Raw genomic sequence first — 17,820 nt, 5'->3', positions numbered from 1 at the left:
AAACTCATCCTTTTTTATGGCTGCGTAGTATTCCATGGTGTATATGTGCCACATTTTCTTAATCCAGTCTGTCACTGATGGACATTTGGGTTGATTCCAAGTCTTTGCTATTGTGAATAGTGCTGCAATAAACATACGTGTGCATGTGTCTTTATAGCAGCATGATTTATAATCCTTTGGGTATATACCCAGTAATGGGATGGCTGGGTCAAATGGTATTTCTAGTTCTAGATCCTTGAGGAATCGCCACATTGTCTTCCACAATAGTTGAACTAGTTTACAGTCCCACCAATAGTGTAAAAGTGTTCCTGTTTCTCCACGTCCTCTCCAGCATCTGTTGTTTCCTAATTTTTTAATGATTGCCATTCTAACTGGTGTGAGATGGTATCTCATGTGGCTTTTCATTTTTAAGAGACATTTTATTACTTTTTAAACCTTGCTACTCATTATTGGTCTGTTATTTTTCATTTCTTCCTGCTTCAACTACTTGGAAAGTTGTAGTTTCCAGGAATTTATCCGTTTCCTCTAGGTTTTTCAGTTTGTTAGCATATAATTGTTCATGACAGTCTCTGATGATCTTTTGTATTTTTGTGTTGTCAGTTGTATATCTCCTTTTCCATTTCTGATTTTGGTCTGGGTCTTTCTTTTTTAGTCTAGCTAGTGGTTCATCAATTTATCTTATTGAAGAACCAACTTTTTGTTTTATTGATGCTTCGTATTGTTTTTTAGCCTCTATTTTGTTTAATTCTGCTCTGATCTTTTTTATTTCTTTCTGTCTGTTAATTTGGGGTTTGGTTTGTTCTTGCTTTTCTAGTGTCTTGAGGTGTATTGTTAGATTGTTTAAAATCTTTCTACTTTTTTGATGTGAGTATTTTATTGCTATAAACTTCCTTTTTAGCACAGCATTTGCTGTGTCCTACAGGTTTTGGTATGTTGTATTTCTGCTTTCATTTGTTTCAAGAAATTTTTCTACTTACATTTTAGTTTCTTTATTGACCCAATGGTCATTCAGGAGCAAATGTTTAATTTCCATGTATTTGTGCAGTTTCCAAAGTTCCTCTTGTTATTCATTTTTAGTTTTATTCCATTCTGCTCTGAGAAGATACTTGATATGATTTCACTTTTTAAAAATGTGTTGAGACTTGTTTTTTAGCCGAACATGGTCTATCATGGAGAATGTTCTATGTACTGAGGAGAACTGTATTCTGCAGTTGTTGAGTTGTTAGATAAAATGTTCTGTTAATATCCGTTATGTTCATTTGGTCTAATGTCCAGTTTAAATCCAATGTTTCTTTGTTGATTTTCTATCTGGAACCTCTGCTTACTGCTGAGAGTGGGGGTGTTAAAGTCCCTCGCTATTACTATGTTAGAGTCTATCTCTCTCTTTAGATCTAGTAAAATTTGCTTTTGTTTTATTTTATTTTATTTTTTATTTATTTTTTTTGAGACAGAGTTTCACTCTGTCACCCAGGCTGGAGTGCAATGTGCAATGGTGCATTTTCAGCTCACTGCAACCTCCAACTCCCAGGTTCAAGCTAATCTCCTGCCTCAGCCTCCCAAGCAGCTGGGAATACAGGTGCCTGCCACCAAGCCTGGCTAATTTTTGTAGTTTGTAGTAGAGACGGAGTTTCACCATGTTGGCCAGGCTGGTCTAGAACTCCTGACCTCAGGTGATCCACCCATCTTGTCCTCCCAAAGTGCTGGGATTACAGGTGTGAGCCACCGTGCCCAGCTGCTGTGGTTCTTTTTAAAGATATCTGTCTTTTTGGTAAATTTCTAATTTGTATCCTGAATTGTTTTTCTGATTTGTTTATATTTTTTGGACTTTTCTTATATCTCACAGAACTTCTTTTGAAACAATAATTTGAATTCTTTTTCCAAGATTTTGTGAATTTATTTTTGATTGGGATCTATTGTTGGATAATCATTCTTCTCCTTTGGAGGTGTCATATTTCCTTTATTTTTCATGTTTCCTGTGTTCTTACATTGATGTCTGCATATCTGGTGTAATAGTCACTTCTAATTTTTAAAATTGGCTTTCATATGGGAAGACTTTTTCCTGAGGAGGAATCTACAGTGTTGGTTGGGTAGTGTACTTTGGCTTTGATTCTGGGTGAGTACAGTTGTGCAGTCTCTGTATGATTTCTTTCTCTATAAATGGTGTCAGTAGTATCTGAGATTTCCTCAGTGGCTTAGGGTATAGTTATTACTGAAGGCTGTGGTGTAGTTTTGCTGGAGACTGGGACATCAGGTAGGCTAGTCTTCAGTCTCCAGGGGAGGCATCAGTGTGACAACATGCCTATCCCAGGGACCCTGGATGGCATACACTGGCACTGGTCTTAGCAGGTCCAGGTAGATCTATTTTTGGGCCTCCAAGTGGCTTACTTGGATGCCAGTAGTGGCAACCACGGGCTGGACAGGTAGAAGGGTTCTCATGCCCCTGAGCAGCTGGTGTGTTATGAGTGATGGTAGTGGCAGTTGTAGGACTACACTCTAGATCCCAAATAATGCATGCTGGTGCTGGTGGCTGCAATGGGCTAGGCAGGCTGGTCTCCAGGCCTGCAGGCAGCACATGCTGGTAGATGCCAGCTGTGGTTGTAGTGGCTTGGTGGGTAGGCTCAACTTCAGGCCCTTGGGAGGAGTGTTTAGGTGCCAGTGGTGGTAGACTAGGCTGGGCAATCCCGTGGGCCCTGGACTGTATGCTCTGGCGTGGAGGGGAGGGGAGGGGGAAGCTAGGCTAGGCTAGCTGGTCCCCAGGGCCCTGCAGTTGTGTATACAGGTGTTGGCCATGGTAGGCAGGAATGGGGCAACCTCTAGGCCAGTGGCAGAATGCCACTGGGTGGTGTTGGTGGGGAGGCAATGTTTTTAGTGATGGCAGCCTATGCCAGCAGATGTTAAGCATGTGTGCCACTTATGCCTCAGCCCCAGTTATGGTAGCCCATGGTTGCTTGTTCCTAAGCCCTGGGGTCAACAGCCAGCTCTTCTCTTGCACCTCTGTCCCAGCACTGCTAGCTTCTAGGATAGTGCATACTCTGTTGGGGGTAGGGCTCTAGAATGGTGCCTTGCTCAGCCCTGGTGGTAGCCTGCATCTTGATCATGCCTCCTACCTGGGTGTGGTAGCTCATGGTGCTTGTACCTAAGCCTTGCGGGCAGCAGCCCATACTTCTCTCGCACCTCAGCCCTGGTGCTACTGGGTTGCAGGATAGCATGCCGTCTATTGAAGAGAAAGTTCTTTTTTTTTTTTCTTCTTTTTTTGGAGACGGAGTTTTGCTCTTGTTGCCCAGGCTGGAGTGCAATGGTGCGATCTTGGCTCACTGCAACTTCTGCCTCTTGGGTTTGAGTGATTCTCCTGCCTCAGGCTCGTGAGTAGCAAGGATTACAGGTGCCTGCCACCACACTCAGCTAATTTTTGTATTTTTAGTAGATACAGGGTTTTACCATGTTGGCCAGGCTGGTCTCCTGACCTCAGGTGATCTGCCTGCCTTGGCCTCCCAAAGTGCTGGGATTACAGGTGTGAGCCACCACACCCGGCCGTGGGTCAAGGGGCTCTCCCATGGCTAGGATTGCAGGAGTCCATGGTGATAATGTGGACCACTGAGGGTCTCTCACTCACCCTTTCCCTGTATTGTAGTCTCCCTTGGCTCCCAGCTGATCTTGGCTGAGCAGGCTGCCTCATTTCCTTCTCCTTCTTTCCTTTAGGTATTGCCTGCCACTTTTCTACTGAATTCCAGTACTCTCTCTTGGGTGACCTATTTGAAGCGTAATTATCTACTCACTATATTGGTTCTTCTTAGTGGAGGAAGCAAGTACAAAATGCCCTTACTTAGCTCTCTTGAATTGTTACTCCTGGTAACTAATCTCAAGGTGTGGCAAGATACAGAAACAAATTGTGGTCTTCCAATCTTTTTTTTTCTGTCATGACGTCATTTGTCTGCAGTAGAGTTTCATTCCATTTCCATGTCATCTGCCTGAACAGGAAAGTACAAAGGGTGTTGGTATCCAAGACCAGGTTGTTATGAGCTGTGTAGGGAAGTAAAAATTGTCAAAACATTATCATATTCTCTAAATAATTGACTTCATAAAATTGACCTCTATTCAGGTATCTCTTGTGTATATCTGCTTCTCTGGAATTCCTCTTTGTTAGTCCATTCCTTGCTGATGTGAAGATTCTATATTACAAGGCAAATATTATTTATTTGTGAAACAAACTTGCAAATCTGGCTAAAGATGTAGAATTTTATGAAGTTATTGAAAATGATGGAGCTGAGCTGGTGGAATATGACAAATAAGACTCAGGCAGAAATAGGTCACCTGACAATGAAGGAAGAAAGTGTTAACAAGGAAGATGATGAGGCTATGTTTGGAAAAACAAAGAATAGCAAAGGTCTTTGGGAAAAAAAATAATGAATCCTTCCAATATATTCACAAAAATGAACCTCGTTTTCTTGCAAAATCAAAAGTGAATGTTAGATCATGTTATATGAATATTTTTTCAGAAAAGTATTCCAAAATGTCGGCAGAATTCATTCTTGCTTTGTTCTAGTTACCAGGGCAATGTTGCAGTATGACTTAAATTTTGTTAAATGTAAAGTAAAATACATCTTGGTTTTATAATTTAGTTTTAAAGATGTTGTTTCAGTCTTTCCTCCTGCCCTTTAATATGAAATTTGGTGTTATTTTGAAGTGGGTTTACTTAACTGGCCTCGTTCTGGTACTATCATTCTAGAATAACCAGGATATACCTCTTCCCTTGCCTGTAACTTTCGTGTAGGTAAGCTTGCCCAAGGTACTCATTCTAGTTGGAATGAGTTGGAGGAAATCATTTAGTATTACCTTATTTGTAAAAAAATTAATTTACTTTTCTGAAAAGAATGAGTTAGTATCCTTATTATTTTATACCCCAGTTTCCTGAGATATTTGCTACAAATTTGAAGAATTTTGGAAATAAGTCTGTAGGAAGTCTAGGTGAGAAATATGTTTGCACTATGTATAAGAGAAAACTTCTTGAATTAGGAGAAAACATCACAATATTATTAGAAATTATTATAAAAAGTATTCTGAGAACATCATAGATACTTATAACCAAGAGGATTAATATAGTTATTTGTTTAGCTATCAGACAATTTGTTATCCGTGTCCACTCCAGGTCCTAGATCATGAAGCAAGTGACTCTTTTCCTTTCGAGTTTTACCTGGTCCTCAGCATTGACTATCCAGACTCCATCACAGAGGGAGGTTAGACGAGAGGACCAGAAGTTAGGATGCAGGGAGAATCTCTTCAGTGTTTTGAATAAGTTCTTGAAATAGATGAAGCTAATGAAGAGATGCTTTTTCTGTGAATTTATCTCTTCAGCCAGTACAGAGGCCAACAGAGACCTCTGAAGATTCCTTATTGCCTAAGAAAGGAGAAGCCTGTTCACCTTGGTAAAGCCTGTCAGATAGTTCAGAACTTCCCTAGAGACAGAGCTTCAAGTTAGCACCATAAACTAACTGGGCACAGATAAAGTTTCATAAAGTCCTCAAAAGTCTTAGGTTTGTGTCTTTCTTTTCTTTCCCTCCCCCCCCCTCCCCTCCCCTCCCCCTCCCTCCCTCCCCTCCCCTTCCCTTACCTTCCCTTCCCTTCTTTTCTTTTCTTTTCTTTCTTTTTGGAGACAGAGTCTTGCTGTGTCACCCAGGCTGGAGTGCAGTGGCCTGATCTCGGCTTACTGCAACCTCCACCTCCCAAGTTTAAGTGATTCTCTCTGCCTCAGCCTCCCGAGTAGCTGGGATTACAGGTGCCTGCCACCACGACCAGCTACTTTTTGTATTTTTTAGTAGAGACGGGGTTTCACCATGTTGGCCAGGCTGGTCTTGAACTCCTGACCTCAGGTGATCCACCTGCTTCGGCTTCCCAAAGTGCTGGGATTACAGGTGTGAGCCACTGCATCCATCCAGATTTGTGTCTTTATGTACTAAAAAATGTTATAACGGCCCATTCCTTAGGTGGTTCACATAGTTCTTTGAGATCTTGTTCCTTCTTGGCCTCATCTCTTTATCCTGTCAGTGTCTCTCCTAAACTCATTGAGGTGAGAGTGAAATTTCTGTTCCATTGAAAGTTATTTTTTTTTGTTACCTCTGATCCTCTGACCGTGCTATTCCTCTGCCTGAAGCACTCTATCCCCACCTCTTTGTAGGTCTTTTATCCCCTGTTCAAGCCATTGACACTGATTTTGTTGGGGGAAGATTGAGGCAAAGGTTGTTCATTTGGAATTTCTTTGCATTAAATTATTTTGATTGCTTTAAAATTTTGTAAAACACAGAAAATTATAAAACATGAAAATTTACTATTTATACCACCCTTAGAAACAGCTATATTAACTTTTGCTATATTTCTTTCTAATCTTTTAACAATTTTATGCTTTTTTCCTTCACTTATCTGATAGATTATTATGCACATACAAAAACTACATTCTGCTTTTACCCAGAGTATAACTTTTTAAACAGCTGGATCATTGTTTGAGAACGAAATTTGTCTTTTTGTCTCTCTTTTACTTGAAGCTTCACAACCTTAAACATGGACATGAAGCAAATAAGCTTTAACAACCTAACATCTCAGGTAGTCCTCAAGCAAATGATGATTTCCCTTCTTCCCATCACCTAACTTGGAGCAAACATCTAGCTCTTATATTATTATTTCTCATGCAATATTATCTAGGGTATTTTAGGTAAATGTGTACACACATACACACACACACACACACACACACACACACACACAGGCACAGTCAGCCCTTGATATCCAAGGGTTCTGCATCTCAGATTCAACCAACCGCAGATTAAAAAAATATTCAGGAAAAACAATAAAAAACACAACAATAAAAATATTTACATAGCATTTACATCATATTAGGTATTATGAGTAATCTAAGATGATTTATAGTACTGTGAGAATATGTGTAGGTTCTGTGGATTTTGGTAACCATGGGGGTCCTGGAACTCCTGAGGATAACAAGGGATGACTATATATACCAAAAAAGTCATGAAATTATAGAGGTACAATGAACTCTGAAGAAAAATTTCTTAAGCCCCATTTGATAGATGTGGGAGATGAGTAGGTAAGGTCCAAGGTCCTGAGACAAAGCTGTGGCTGGTACTCTTTTCTCTTATGCCTCACTGATTCCCTTGTTCTTTACTAATCAATGCACATTTAAAATTTGTTTTAGGTGTGCACCAGGGAAAAGTATCACTTTGGTAACCAGACTTACTGCTTCTTGTGTAGCTCATTCACTTGGCTGTCAATAGGCATGAAATGAAAATGTTCCTACCTTCCCAGGAAAGAGCTGGTTGTTCCTTGGCTACAGATAACCACCAGAACCGGTTTTAAACCTGGCCAAATCAATAAATGACAGTTTCTCATGAGTACACGAGTTACTAAGAGCCAGGCAGTAACTGATAGTCACATTCTGGGAGCCGCATTTCCACAACTAAAAATCAACCAATCCCCAAACAGCCTTGTGAAACCTGGCCTTTCCTAAATTTTCCTATCCACTTTGCTCCAAGAAATGGGGCCTTCTAAGTACATTCTCTGTATTAGTCTGTTTTCATGTTGCTAATAAAGACATACTCGAGACTGGGTAAGTTATACAGGAAAAAAGTTTAATGGACTTACAGTTCCACGTGACTGAGGAGGCCTCATAATCATGGCGAAGGCAAGGAGGAGCAATTCGCATCTTACATGGATGGCAGCAGGCAAAAAGAGCTTGTGTGGGGAAACTCCCATTTTTAAAAATCATCAGATCTCATGAGACTCATTCACTATCACAAGAACAGCACATGAAGGACATACCCCCATGATTAAATACCTCCCACCAGGTCCCTCCGACAACATGTGGGAATTCAAGACGAGATTTGGGTGGGGACACAGCCAAACCATATCACTTTCCTTTGCTATAAATTCATCTTTTGTTATACATATTGATTTGTGGGCTCTTCCTTCTTTAAGCATCTCAAAGTTAACATGTTTAAAACAGTACTTTTGATTTTTCTCACTCAATGTGTGAGAATGCCTCAGTTTTAGTTTTCCCCATCCGCTAGTCCAAACCCTCATGATCTCTTGCTTGGACCATTGCAGTAGGCTAACCGGCCTCCCTGCTTTGGATGCTTGGCTCTTTATACTCTGTTCTCAACATTGAATTTAGAAGGATTTTTTCAAAATCTCACTCAGATATGTCAATTCTCTGCCCAGAGCCTTCCTATGACTTCCCTGAATAAAGAAATCCAAAGGCCTTGTTCTTATTTTGCAGCGCCCTTAAAACTTTGACTTCTGCTGTCTCTCTCACCCCAATCCCTATTGCTCTATCTTTTCTCACTCTGCTCCAGCCCTACTGGCTTCCTTGCTATTCTTTGCAGATTACAGTATTCCTGCCTCAGCGACTATGTATTAAACTACTCTGCTGTTCTGACCTAGACATCCAAATGGATCAATTCCTCAAAGAACTCAGATGCTAATCTTACCAAAGAACTCTTCTGTGACTGTCCTAAAATAGCGTGCCCAGTACTCAATAAATCCTTAACCTTGCTTATTCTCGACTGGCCACTACCTGATATGCAGTTTTATTTGTTTTTGTGATCAGAATGTAAGCTCCATGAGTACAAGTGCATGGGTTTGTCCTCTGCTGTACTCCTGGGTTTATAACAGTACTTGGCTGATCACAGTTGATGAGTATTTGTTAAATATTTGAAAACATTATGAAATTTTCATTAATTATGTAGAAGAAATACCTCTAAGAATGCACATTTATGTCCTGATTTTAGGGGCCAACATGATCCCATTTGTATTTGATGGGTTTCTGATTGGGTGTACATTCCATGCTAGGTTTAGTAGAGGACACAGAGAAAGAACAAAGACCTATTAAGAATAGCAAAATAAGTCAGTGAGAATTCCCTAAATAGTCATTTAGGATGAATTTCTTCACATATATTCTTGTGTTTTGTTTTAAGTTTTGCATAGATGTGAATTTTACTTTTTCAACTATCTAAAAAAATAGGACTCTATCTCATGAATTTGAGGTGATACTTATTTTGAAACAGACTTGAATTCCTCCATTTTTAAACATTGAGTCAAAGATGGCAGATTGTTTTGGTTTATCTTGTGTGTTAATGAAAACAGTGCTACAACATGAAAAGGGCTGTGACATGAAAGAGACAGAGTGTGCTACAAATGATGGTCAGCGTTGTCACCCTGCCATTTGCATCAGTTCCTGGGTTCAGTTAACCCTGCTTCATTATAATAGCACAGCTTCGTGGACTGAGTTTTTACTTGGAACCCTCACATCACATATTTGTTTCTCTTACTATGTAAGAAGTTGAAACCCTGGCTACTCTTTCTCTTTTCAAATAATGTGTCTCCAGTGCTTTTCCTTCTTTTTATATTGATGGCAGAAGGTGGCACCTGATGCTGACAGCAGAATGGCAGGTGATCATGGATGGGGGTGGCGGGAGCTGATCACACTGCCATGTATTAATAGTCCTGTGAAAACAGTGGCATAAGTTCAGTCATAAGAGGGGACAAATATTTGCCCGCTCATGAATTTGCTTCTGTGTGGCTGCTATATTGAGACATGGCCTCAAGAGAAATACTATCTTTGCAGACAGACAGATTTTTCAGGGCTGCCCCCATGCCACTCTGCTGAATGCTACTGTTCCCATATTAAACATATCTGCAGAGTCACTTTCTCTTCAGCCATCACCTGTACAGACTTATGTGGAGGGGAGGGATGGCAGGAGCACAGGAGTGGGAGTCTGGCACCTGACTCTATTATTTATTGTGTAGCTGTGGGCCAGATGCTCAGCTCCTCCAGGCCACAATTGCTGAGTCGGTAAAATAAAGGTGCCTGTCTTTACAATCTGTCACTATTATTCACGGTAATTCTCTGGTTGCACTAAGCTGTGTGTTTCCTAGTCCCTCAACTCTTGGTAAACATATATATGTTTATATGTTTATATATGTATATGTATGTGTATATATATGTGTGTGTGTATATATATATAGTCTTACAGAGCATGCAATTCCCCTTGAACACCAGCACTTCATCCCGTGTGCCCCGTCCTTGCAGTGGGTTAAGGGCTGAGAGCCAAGGAAGGAACAACTGCTCTTTCAGAGGTCAGCGCAAAGAGAGGAGAAGCCAGAGGACTCAGACACCAGGAATTCTATTTACATTTACAGCAGCAGAGGCCACGTAGAAATATTAATAGCTTTGGGCTTCAGTTCCCAAATTACAAAACAAAACAAAACAAAAATGCCATTTGGTTGGAACAGAAATTTCAACTCTGAGATTTTTCTGAAACTCTTCATTTATGTATACTTCTTTATTAGTTAAAAAAAAAAAACTATTCTGGAATTTTGTTCTTTTCTTTTCCTGGGAGGTGGAAAGAAAACAACCTTTTATATTTATATTAATATGAAAATCACTGGAAAAGTCATGAAATTTCCTCATGATGACTGTATATGGCTAACAGTAAAAATACCAAGTGTATACATATTTGTAGCATGAATCATCTCTTAAAATGCCCCATGGCTTTTCCTTTAAATAATGAAAAGCAATTAGCATTCAGCATCACTAGGTTGCTAGCAGCTGTTGCAACCTGATCATTATTTCTGTTAGATCTTTGGGATGTAGTATCTTTGCCCTCCAATTCAGCCTACATGCTGTCTTTAGCTAACCCAACACCTGGAAGAGAAACTTGTCATGTGCCCTCTTCCTAATTATAAAGATTAAAGATATCCTCTCACTATTAGGAGCTTTAGAATAACCATATTTTTATTGTGTCCCTATAGATTTTGAATTCAAAATGTATTTCAAATTTGGCTTATTTTTCCCAGTGCAGGGTATGTCTGATCTGAAGTCAGGATGAACCCATAGTACAGTTACTAATGTGGCCTTGGATAATTCTGCCGGGCTGGCAGTTTTGGGATTGGTTGAATCCTGACTCTATCTTCAGAGGAAACTGGGCTTTGTCTGCTTGGCAAAAAGGGGTCACTGGCAAGGTGCTTGGGCCAGAGGAGGGGCCAAGGTGTTGATGGCAACTGTGGTGGGCAGCACAGCTGCCAGGAGTCTTGGTGATGGGAGGAAGAGTAATTCTTAGCCAGTGATATTCTTTGGACATCTTACTCTACATCGGGGGACTCTAATCTATAATGAGCACTCAGGAATATAAGGCTTTGGGAAGTGCCTACTATCAACCTCCTTCCCATGAAGTCAGTCTTTGTAGATGAAAGGAATGGTGAGTGACTTGGGGTGGAGTGTGAGTGGGGTGTGGTGGGGAATAGCGCCTCTAGTGGCAGAAACTACAGATGTTTATCCTAACTTTGAGGAAAATGGTTGTCATTCACTCAGGTTTGAGATGTGCAGGTTTGGGGGCAGAGTTGAATTTCTCAGGATCATAGAGGAGACAAAGATGAACCATACCCAGAGGCAGAGGATCAATATGGGCCAGGCCAGGCCACAGGTGGCTTCGGTCCACACCTCAAGTAATTGCTCTGTTTGACAAGGGGGCAGATCTTTATTCTTGCGGGATACACAGTCAGCTCAGTTGTGGAGGTAGGAGATGTGGGAGAAATTATATGGATTCTAGTCTAGAATGGCTTCCATTATCTCCCTCACTTTTTCTTGGCTGAGTATGAAATAGAAGATGCTTTGTGTTTTAGACTTTTTGTTAACGTGTGTACCAAGCACCGCTATGGAACTAGCTTAGAGGGCAGTGTGAGCAAGTGTCACCTGGCCGGGACCACCTTCTGCTTCCAAGTTCCAGTGCATGGCAGCACTCAGCCTCTCTTTCTCACCTCAGGAGTTCAGTCTGTGCTATGTTGGCCACTTCCACACAACATACCCTGTGGTTAGAACAACTGCAGGTGACTGGCCTCATATCATGGAGAACATCTTTCAAATTCTTTATGAGTTTCCAGGGTTGAAAAGCCACAGAAGGCTTTCATGGGAAGCACCTTAGGCATTGGACCTTGGCCCAGCCATGTAATGAGAAGGTCAGCATGACTGGGAGGGAGTGAACAAGGGGCAATGGAAAGACATGAGGCCAGAGGTGTAATGGGGAGGCCAGGCCCTGGAGGGCCTGTGAGTCATGGTATGGACTTTGGTTTTTATTCTGAATGAGATGGGGTCTGTTGGAGGATTTGGGCTGAGGTTTGACATGAATGGACTTGTGTTTGTAAAGAATCATCTTAGCAGATGTGAGAGAGTAAAGGAAGGGGCAAAGCTGGAAGCAAAGATGCCAGATAGGAGGCTTTTGCAATGGCTCAAGCAAAAGATGATGGTGGCCTGAGCCCGGGTGGTGGTGGAGGAGATAGTGAGAAGTGGATAGGTTGTGGAGACAGATATTTTAAAGGTAGAGCAGACAGGATTTGTGGAGGAATTGGCAAAGAATGTGAGGGAAATAGGGGAGGCAAGAAAAACACCAAAGGTTTCTGTCTGGTCAGCTAGATGACTGGAAGGATCAGGCTTGAGGGGGAGTTCATGAAGTCAGTTTCAGACATGCTAACTATCAAACTGAGATTCAGGAAGCCATGGGTTCTAGTTTCAGTCTGGGCTCTGTTGCTCCAACTTTTTGGGTACAAGTATCCTCAACAACTGATGTGAAATGCACCTTGCGTTGTGCACATTCTATGACCTATGAAGCAACATTGGGAGCTGACTGAAAAGCTTTAACGTTTGACTGCATTTACTACTAGCTATAACTGGATGTGGGACAGCTGAGCAACAGAACAGAAATTGTTCACAGTGGCCCCGCAGGGTTGTGGGTGTCACCAAAGAGCATAGACTATCCCTACCCCGACTTCCTCCTTCCAAGCTAACCTCAGCTTCTGAGCTCGTAGAGGCATGTCAGTGGAGGAATTCTGTCTTGACTGATGTGCTCCCTTAGGTTTAAATCTAAGTGAGAGGTGCCTAAAATGAGACCAATATGTGCTTACCTTTACCACACTGGTTTAAATGAGAGAACTGGTCATCCATGTGTATTTGAGTAGCTGCTGGGTGCAAGGCCTTGTGACTACCTCTGAATTTGATTAGTGTCTGACTTCTTTCAAAAACATTGCAAAATTGCAATTGTCCTTATTTTAAAGACCTTTGAAGGTTGCAACTAAATCATTCTTTGCTAAAGAAACATACTTTTTGAAAGCCTCTCAAAATGTAGTTGAGTGAATACTTGTAGCGTTTGATGATTTTGAAGTGATACTTTTAAGTTAAATAGTTCTTTAGAAATCTGATGATGGTATTTTGGTTATTGGCTATATTCAATATTTGAAGCAAAAATGCAGGTATTTTTTCCCCATCTGAACAGACATGTGGCAAATACACCTTCAGTTTCTGCCATAATATGACTTATCCAGTGACTGTGACTTTGATTTCAAAGAGTTCCACTGAATCTCACTATAGAACTGTAAGGTAATATTGGTGCTTTGCCCAGAATCCTCCTGTTCTCACCCTTTTGATTTTGGCACCTTCCTGTCCAACAACACTTGCACCAACCACCCTCAGGTCCCTTGAGTCTGCCTTGCCTGCAGGCACAGAGAGCCAGTGGGAGTGTCTGGGAATGTTCCCTCAGTCCCTCCTGCAGCTCTTAGCTAATGGCAACAGCTTCAGTAGTATAGAAAAGCCCAGTGCCCTTGCCTCAGTATAGGACAACTCTGAGTGGTAACTTACATTCCAGAGCCCCACTGATTGGGTTAAGAGGAGATTTTGCCTGATGTCATACCCTTGCTTGGATTTCTCCTCTTCCCTTTCCTGTTTCTCCCACTCTTACTGGTCTCTCCTGAGAGCATGTTTTCAATCATGAACTTGCACACACTAATCTTCATCTCAGGGTCTGCTTCTGGGGAAACTAATTTAAAAAAACTTGATCCCTGTGTTTCCCAAACTGAGCACCGAAGTGCCCCAGAGCTACAGAGAACTCCCAGGGGGCACTGTGAGCTATTTTCAATTTTCTAAAAAACAAAACCCAAAACACCCTCAGTGCTCCTCAACATCCATCAGATACAGCATGAACAACTGAAGGCAGTTTGTGATTTCAATGTTAGGTCATCTTGCCTTCCTTTAGCTGATGGCATATCTTTCAAAAGCTGAGTTTTCAGTGGTTGCTATGATAAAAAAACAAGTACTCTATTTAAGTCAGGGGGAAGAGAAACAAGGATGGTGAAGTCCAAACTGATTCCCAGGCTTGAGAGGTTGTTTTGTGTCCACTAATGCACACACTTGCATTAATAAATAAGTGTGGCTATGAAAATAATCTTTTGATGTAATGTATTATTTTTTTCAAATGGATACCAATTCGTTATGGCATAAATTCTTACCAAGTTGGACCTACCTAAATTTTGGAACATTTTGCTCTTTGTTTTGATCTTAGGGTACTATGAAATATTACTGAGTGAGTAAGGGTGGTGGCATAAACCAAATAAGTTTGGGGGGCCTCTCCTCCACACTGATAAAGATGGTTTAAATGTGTTTTGAATTAAAATGGGTGAAGTGTTCAAGTACCAAATAACAGTCCCCAGTGCAAATAAACTCAGTGCTTTGTGTGTTCTTTATACTCCTTCATAGCCTTGTATTTTTATGAATTGTCACACTGGGGTTTTAAACGTGAATATGTTCTCTTGTTTTCTTATTTCAGAGAGTGGGTTAATCGAGCCCCATCTATTCATTTTCTGAGAGTGTTAATCTGTCTGAGGCTACTAATGAGGGATCCATGTTATCAGGTTGGTTGGAAAAATATATATGTTTTTTTACTTGTTATAAAGTCGTAATAAAAGACTGGTGGGCTTTTCTTTGAAGTAGTCCATGTTTACTTTTTGTTTTCTCTCTCACAACTCAATAGCTTCCATATATGGGGAATGTCTCATCTACTATTTAAGAAGATTTGAGCGGAGCGCTTTAATGGGGACAAAAAATTTGTATATTTCTGTTGTATTACTTATGGGGTTAAGTGGATTGGACTTTTTGGTCTCTGTTTTCTTTGCTACCTGGCATTTTAAAACATTTACCGTTCAAGGAGGTATATGCTTGGCCACAGCTTCAAACATGTTCAAGGCCAAGCAGCTCCCTAGGTCTAACTCAGCAGTGATGAGTGGTGGCCTGCTCATGTGGCTGAGAAGCAGCCAGTGAAGCTTTATTAGCTGCTCCAGGGTCAATCCCTTCCCAACCTCTAGAGTCAAATTTGAGTTAGAGGTGAGCAAGGAGCCTCCCACTTTTCCCAGAGGAGGGCACTGAGGTCAAGAATCTTTTTCTGGTTGGGCGTGGTGGTTCACACATGAACCACCATGCCTGGCCTCTGATTTTAGTGCCTCTCAAACTTTAATGTGCATGGGAATCACCTGGACATCTTGTACATGCAGAATCGGATTCAGTGGGTATAAACAAGATTCTTCATTTCTAACAAGTTTCCCAGGGATGCTGTTGCTTCTAGTTCATGGCCCACACTTTGAGTAGCAGAGACATAGTGCTTTAGCGGTGAGGCTCTAAAGAAAAGCTTACTTAACACTTTTTTTTTTTAACCGAAAAAGTATCTCCTTTTATGCCCTGTCCTCATAAGCTACTAGGAAGCTCACACCTTTAATTTTGAACTCGATGTTATTGATGAATTATTATTTGAGTCAGCATATGTTTCCTTTAGGTGCCAAGTTTGGAAAAGTAACCATCCTCTGTTTTACAGGGAAGCCCAAGGCCATCCCAGTGGGAGCTATCTTATTTTCTCGTTGTTGTTTGAAATATTTGGGTTATCCTGCAACTCTACTTCCCTCATATTTCAGAAGTAACCATCTTTTCCATACTTGGCATTTGAGAAAATATTTTGGTACCAACCAGCCACAGAGCCTACTCTGATTGGACCCTTCTGGGATTCATGGGCACTACACATCTTTCCATTAGAAGGGTAGTCCTCTTCCTCGGACTGTGTTCTAAACTGGCCTTGTGCTATTGTAATTTAGTTAACCACAGCCCATTGGATATGTGAGCCAGGGCATCCTTGAAATGGCTTTCTGTCCTTGTTGCTCACAGTTTTCTGGGTAGGTAAGCATCCTTATTTTCCTGTGACCAACCATACAGAACTGTGTGTTCCATGCGTTTCTGAGCTGCTTTTTGCAATTCTGTTTGGGTCATGTATAAATGAGCATTGGTCATACGTTTCCTTTTGCCTGGATCAGTCTTATGTGCTCACTGTTCCCACTTAATTATTCATAGCATAAAAGAAAAAAAATATTCTTTTATTCCCCCATGTGTCTCAGTTTAGATGAAAACATTCTATGTATAATATTAATAAAGTTTTCCAGGAGGAAGGTCCGGTTAATCTGACTTGAACTAGCAAATATTTGTGCTAGAGATGTTCTGTTTGTTCAGAAAAACTGTTGATAAGAGTGTCTTACTCTGCTAATCTCCCGTCTAAAGTTCTGCCTTTCTTAGTCTCATTCTGGGTAGATTGAACAGGGTTGATTGTACTGCCCTCTGAAGGAAAAAATTCAGAGACGACTTCGTTTATGAGATTTTGTGACCAAGACACATATTAAACGAATATCGTCCTGCCGGCCAGCCTTTCCATAGAAGGGAATTATCTCCGAGTCTGTCCTCCCTGGCACTCTTTCCATACAGAAGACCACGTGCTCAGGCAGTTGTTCAACATCTTGAGGTGCCAAGAATTGTTGGCTGAAGTCACAAAGCTATGCTGGGGTTTACTATGACTTGTGACTTACGCCAGTGACTGTCGGCATGCCTTTTTCATGGGTATCTGTTCCTTTCCTCTCTTGTTTGGTCAGTACTGCAGGGTCCATAGCGGCTCTTCCAAACCATCTTCACTTTTCTCACCCAAACCCTCTCCTGCCCCTTATTCTGATCAAATTATATCATCCTCTGTTTTACAGGGAAGCCCAAGGCCATCCCATTGGGAGCTATCTTATTTTCTCTTTGTTGTTTGAAATATTTGGGTTATCCTGCAACTCTACTTCCCTCATATTTCGGAAGTAATATTCCTCCTCCTGACCAAGGCTTACTCCTCTACCTGCTCTCGCTCTATTTTTCCTTACCATAAAAATGTCCTTCTCTTGACCCAGCTATTCCTTCAAGTCCTTCTCCTACTTTCATACTATATTTCTTGAAAGGTCAGGCTATGTCTCCTGAATCCAGTTCCTTTCCACCAGGACTGATGTATTGCATAACTTGCACATTGAATTCTATGTACAAGGTTCTCTCTGGAAGCCATTTAAATAGACCACACTGGGCCATGCTGCAGTCCTCATTCCTTGACTTAGAGGTTGCAAACTGGTAGCTTGTAGATTGGATCTTTCCTGCCAGTACAGAGTTTCCATTATATGTTTAGTGAATGTTTCAATGAGGAAAGGCTGGAAGGAATGACAGAGAAGCCATTTTGAAGATAAAATTATTTAGAGTTTTTCAGAATTAAAGAAAGACACGTATTGAGATTTCAGTTGCAGCTGGAGTCCCAAGCAGGATAAAGATAAGCATTCACCTGGATTCATTATAGTGAAGCTATAGTACATCGCTTATCAAAAGATAAAGAGAAAACCTTAAAAGATCCTGAGCTGCAATTATGTTAGAAACAATAAGAAAAAATTGTTGGATTGAGTAGTCTTCTCTCAGCCCTTACATTCCCCAACCTGTTTATAGCAGCAGGTACACTTTACCACGTTTTCTCTTTGCCTCTACTGATCCTGAGAACCTCTAGCTTTTATTCAGCATTTTTTGAGTATTATTTACACGTTCCTCTTCTTCACCTTGTCTTCCTAAATAACCTTCCCCAAAGTTTTTTTTCTTTATTGTCTTCTCCCATA

At 41.0% G+C, this 17,820-nt stretch overlaps 1 protein-coding gene across 1 annotated transcript in view; it reads left to right on the top strand.

Moving 5' to 3' along the window:
* NEK10 (NIMA related kinase 10) overlaps positions 1 to 17,820 on the top strand; it is a 260,776-nt gene that overhangs the window by 17,763 nt on the left and 225,193 nt on the right. Inside the window, 1 exon segment of the mRNA XM_017865822.1 lies at positions 14,655 to 14,739. Within this exon segment, the coding sequence (XP_017721311.1) occupies positions 14,655 to 14,739 (85 nt within the window).

Source organism: Rhinopithecus bieti, unplaced genomic scaffold, assembly GCF_001698545.2.
Source record: "Rhinopithecus bieti isolate Rb0 unplaced genomic scaffold, ASM169854v2 scaffold_2432, whole genome shotgun sequence".
In the NCBI taxonomy this organism is placed as follows: Eukaryota; Metazoa; Chordata; class Mammalia; order Primates; family Cercopithecidae; genus Rhinopithecus; species Rhinopithecus bieti.
The sequence above is the reverse complement of the archived record's forward strand: the minus strand, read 5'-3'. Positions and strand labels throughout refer to the sequence as shown.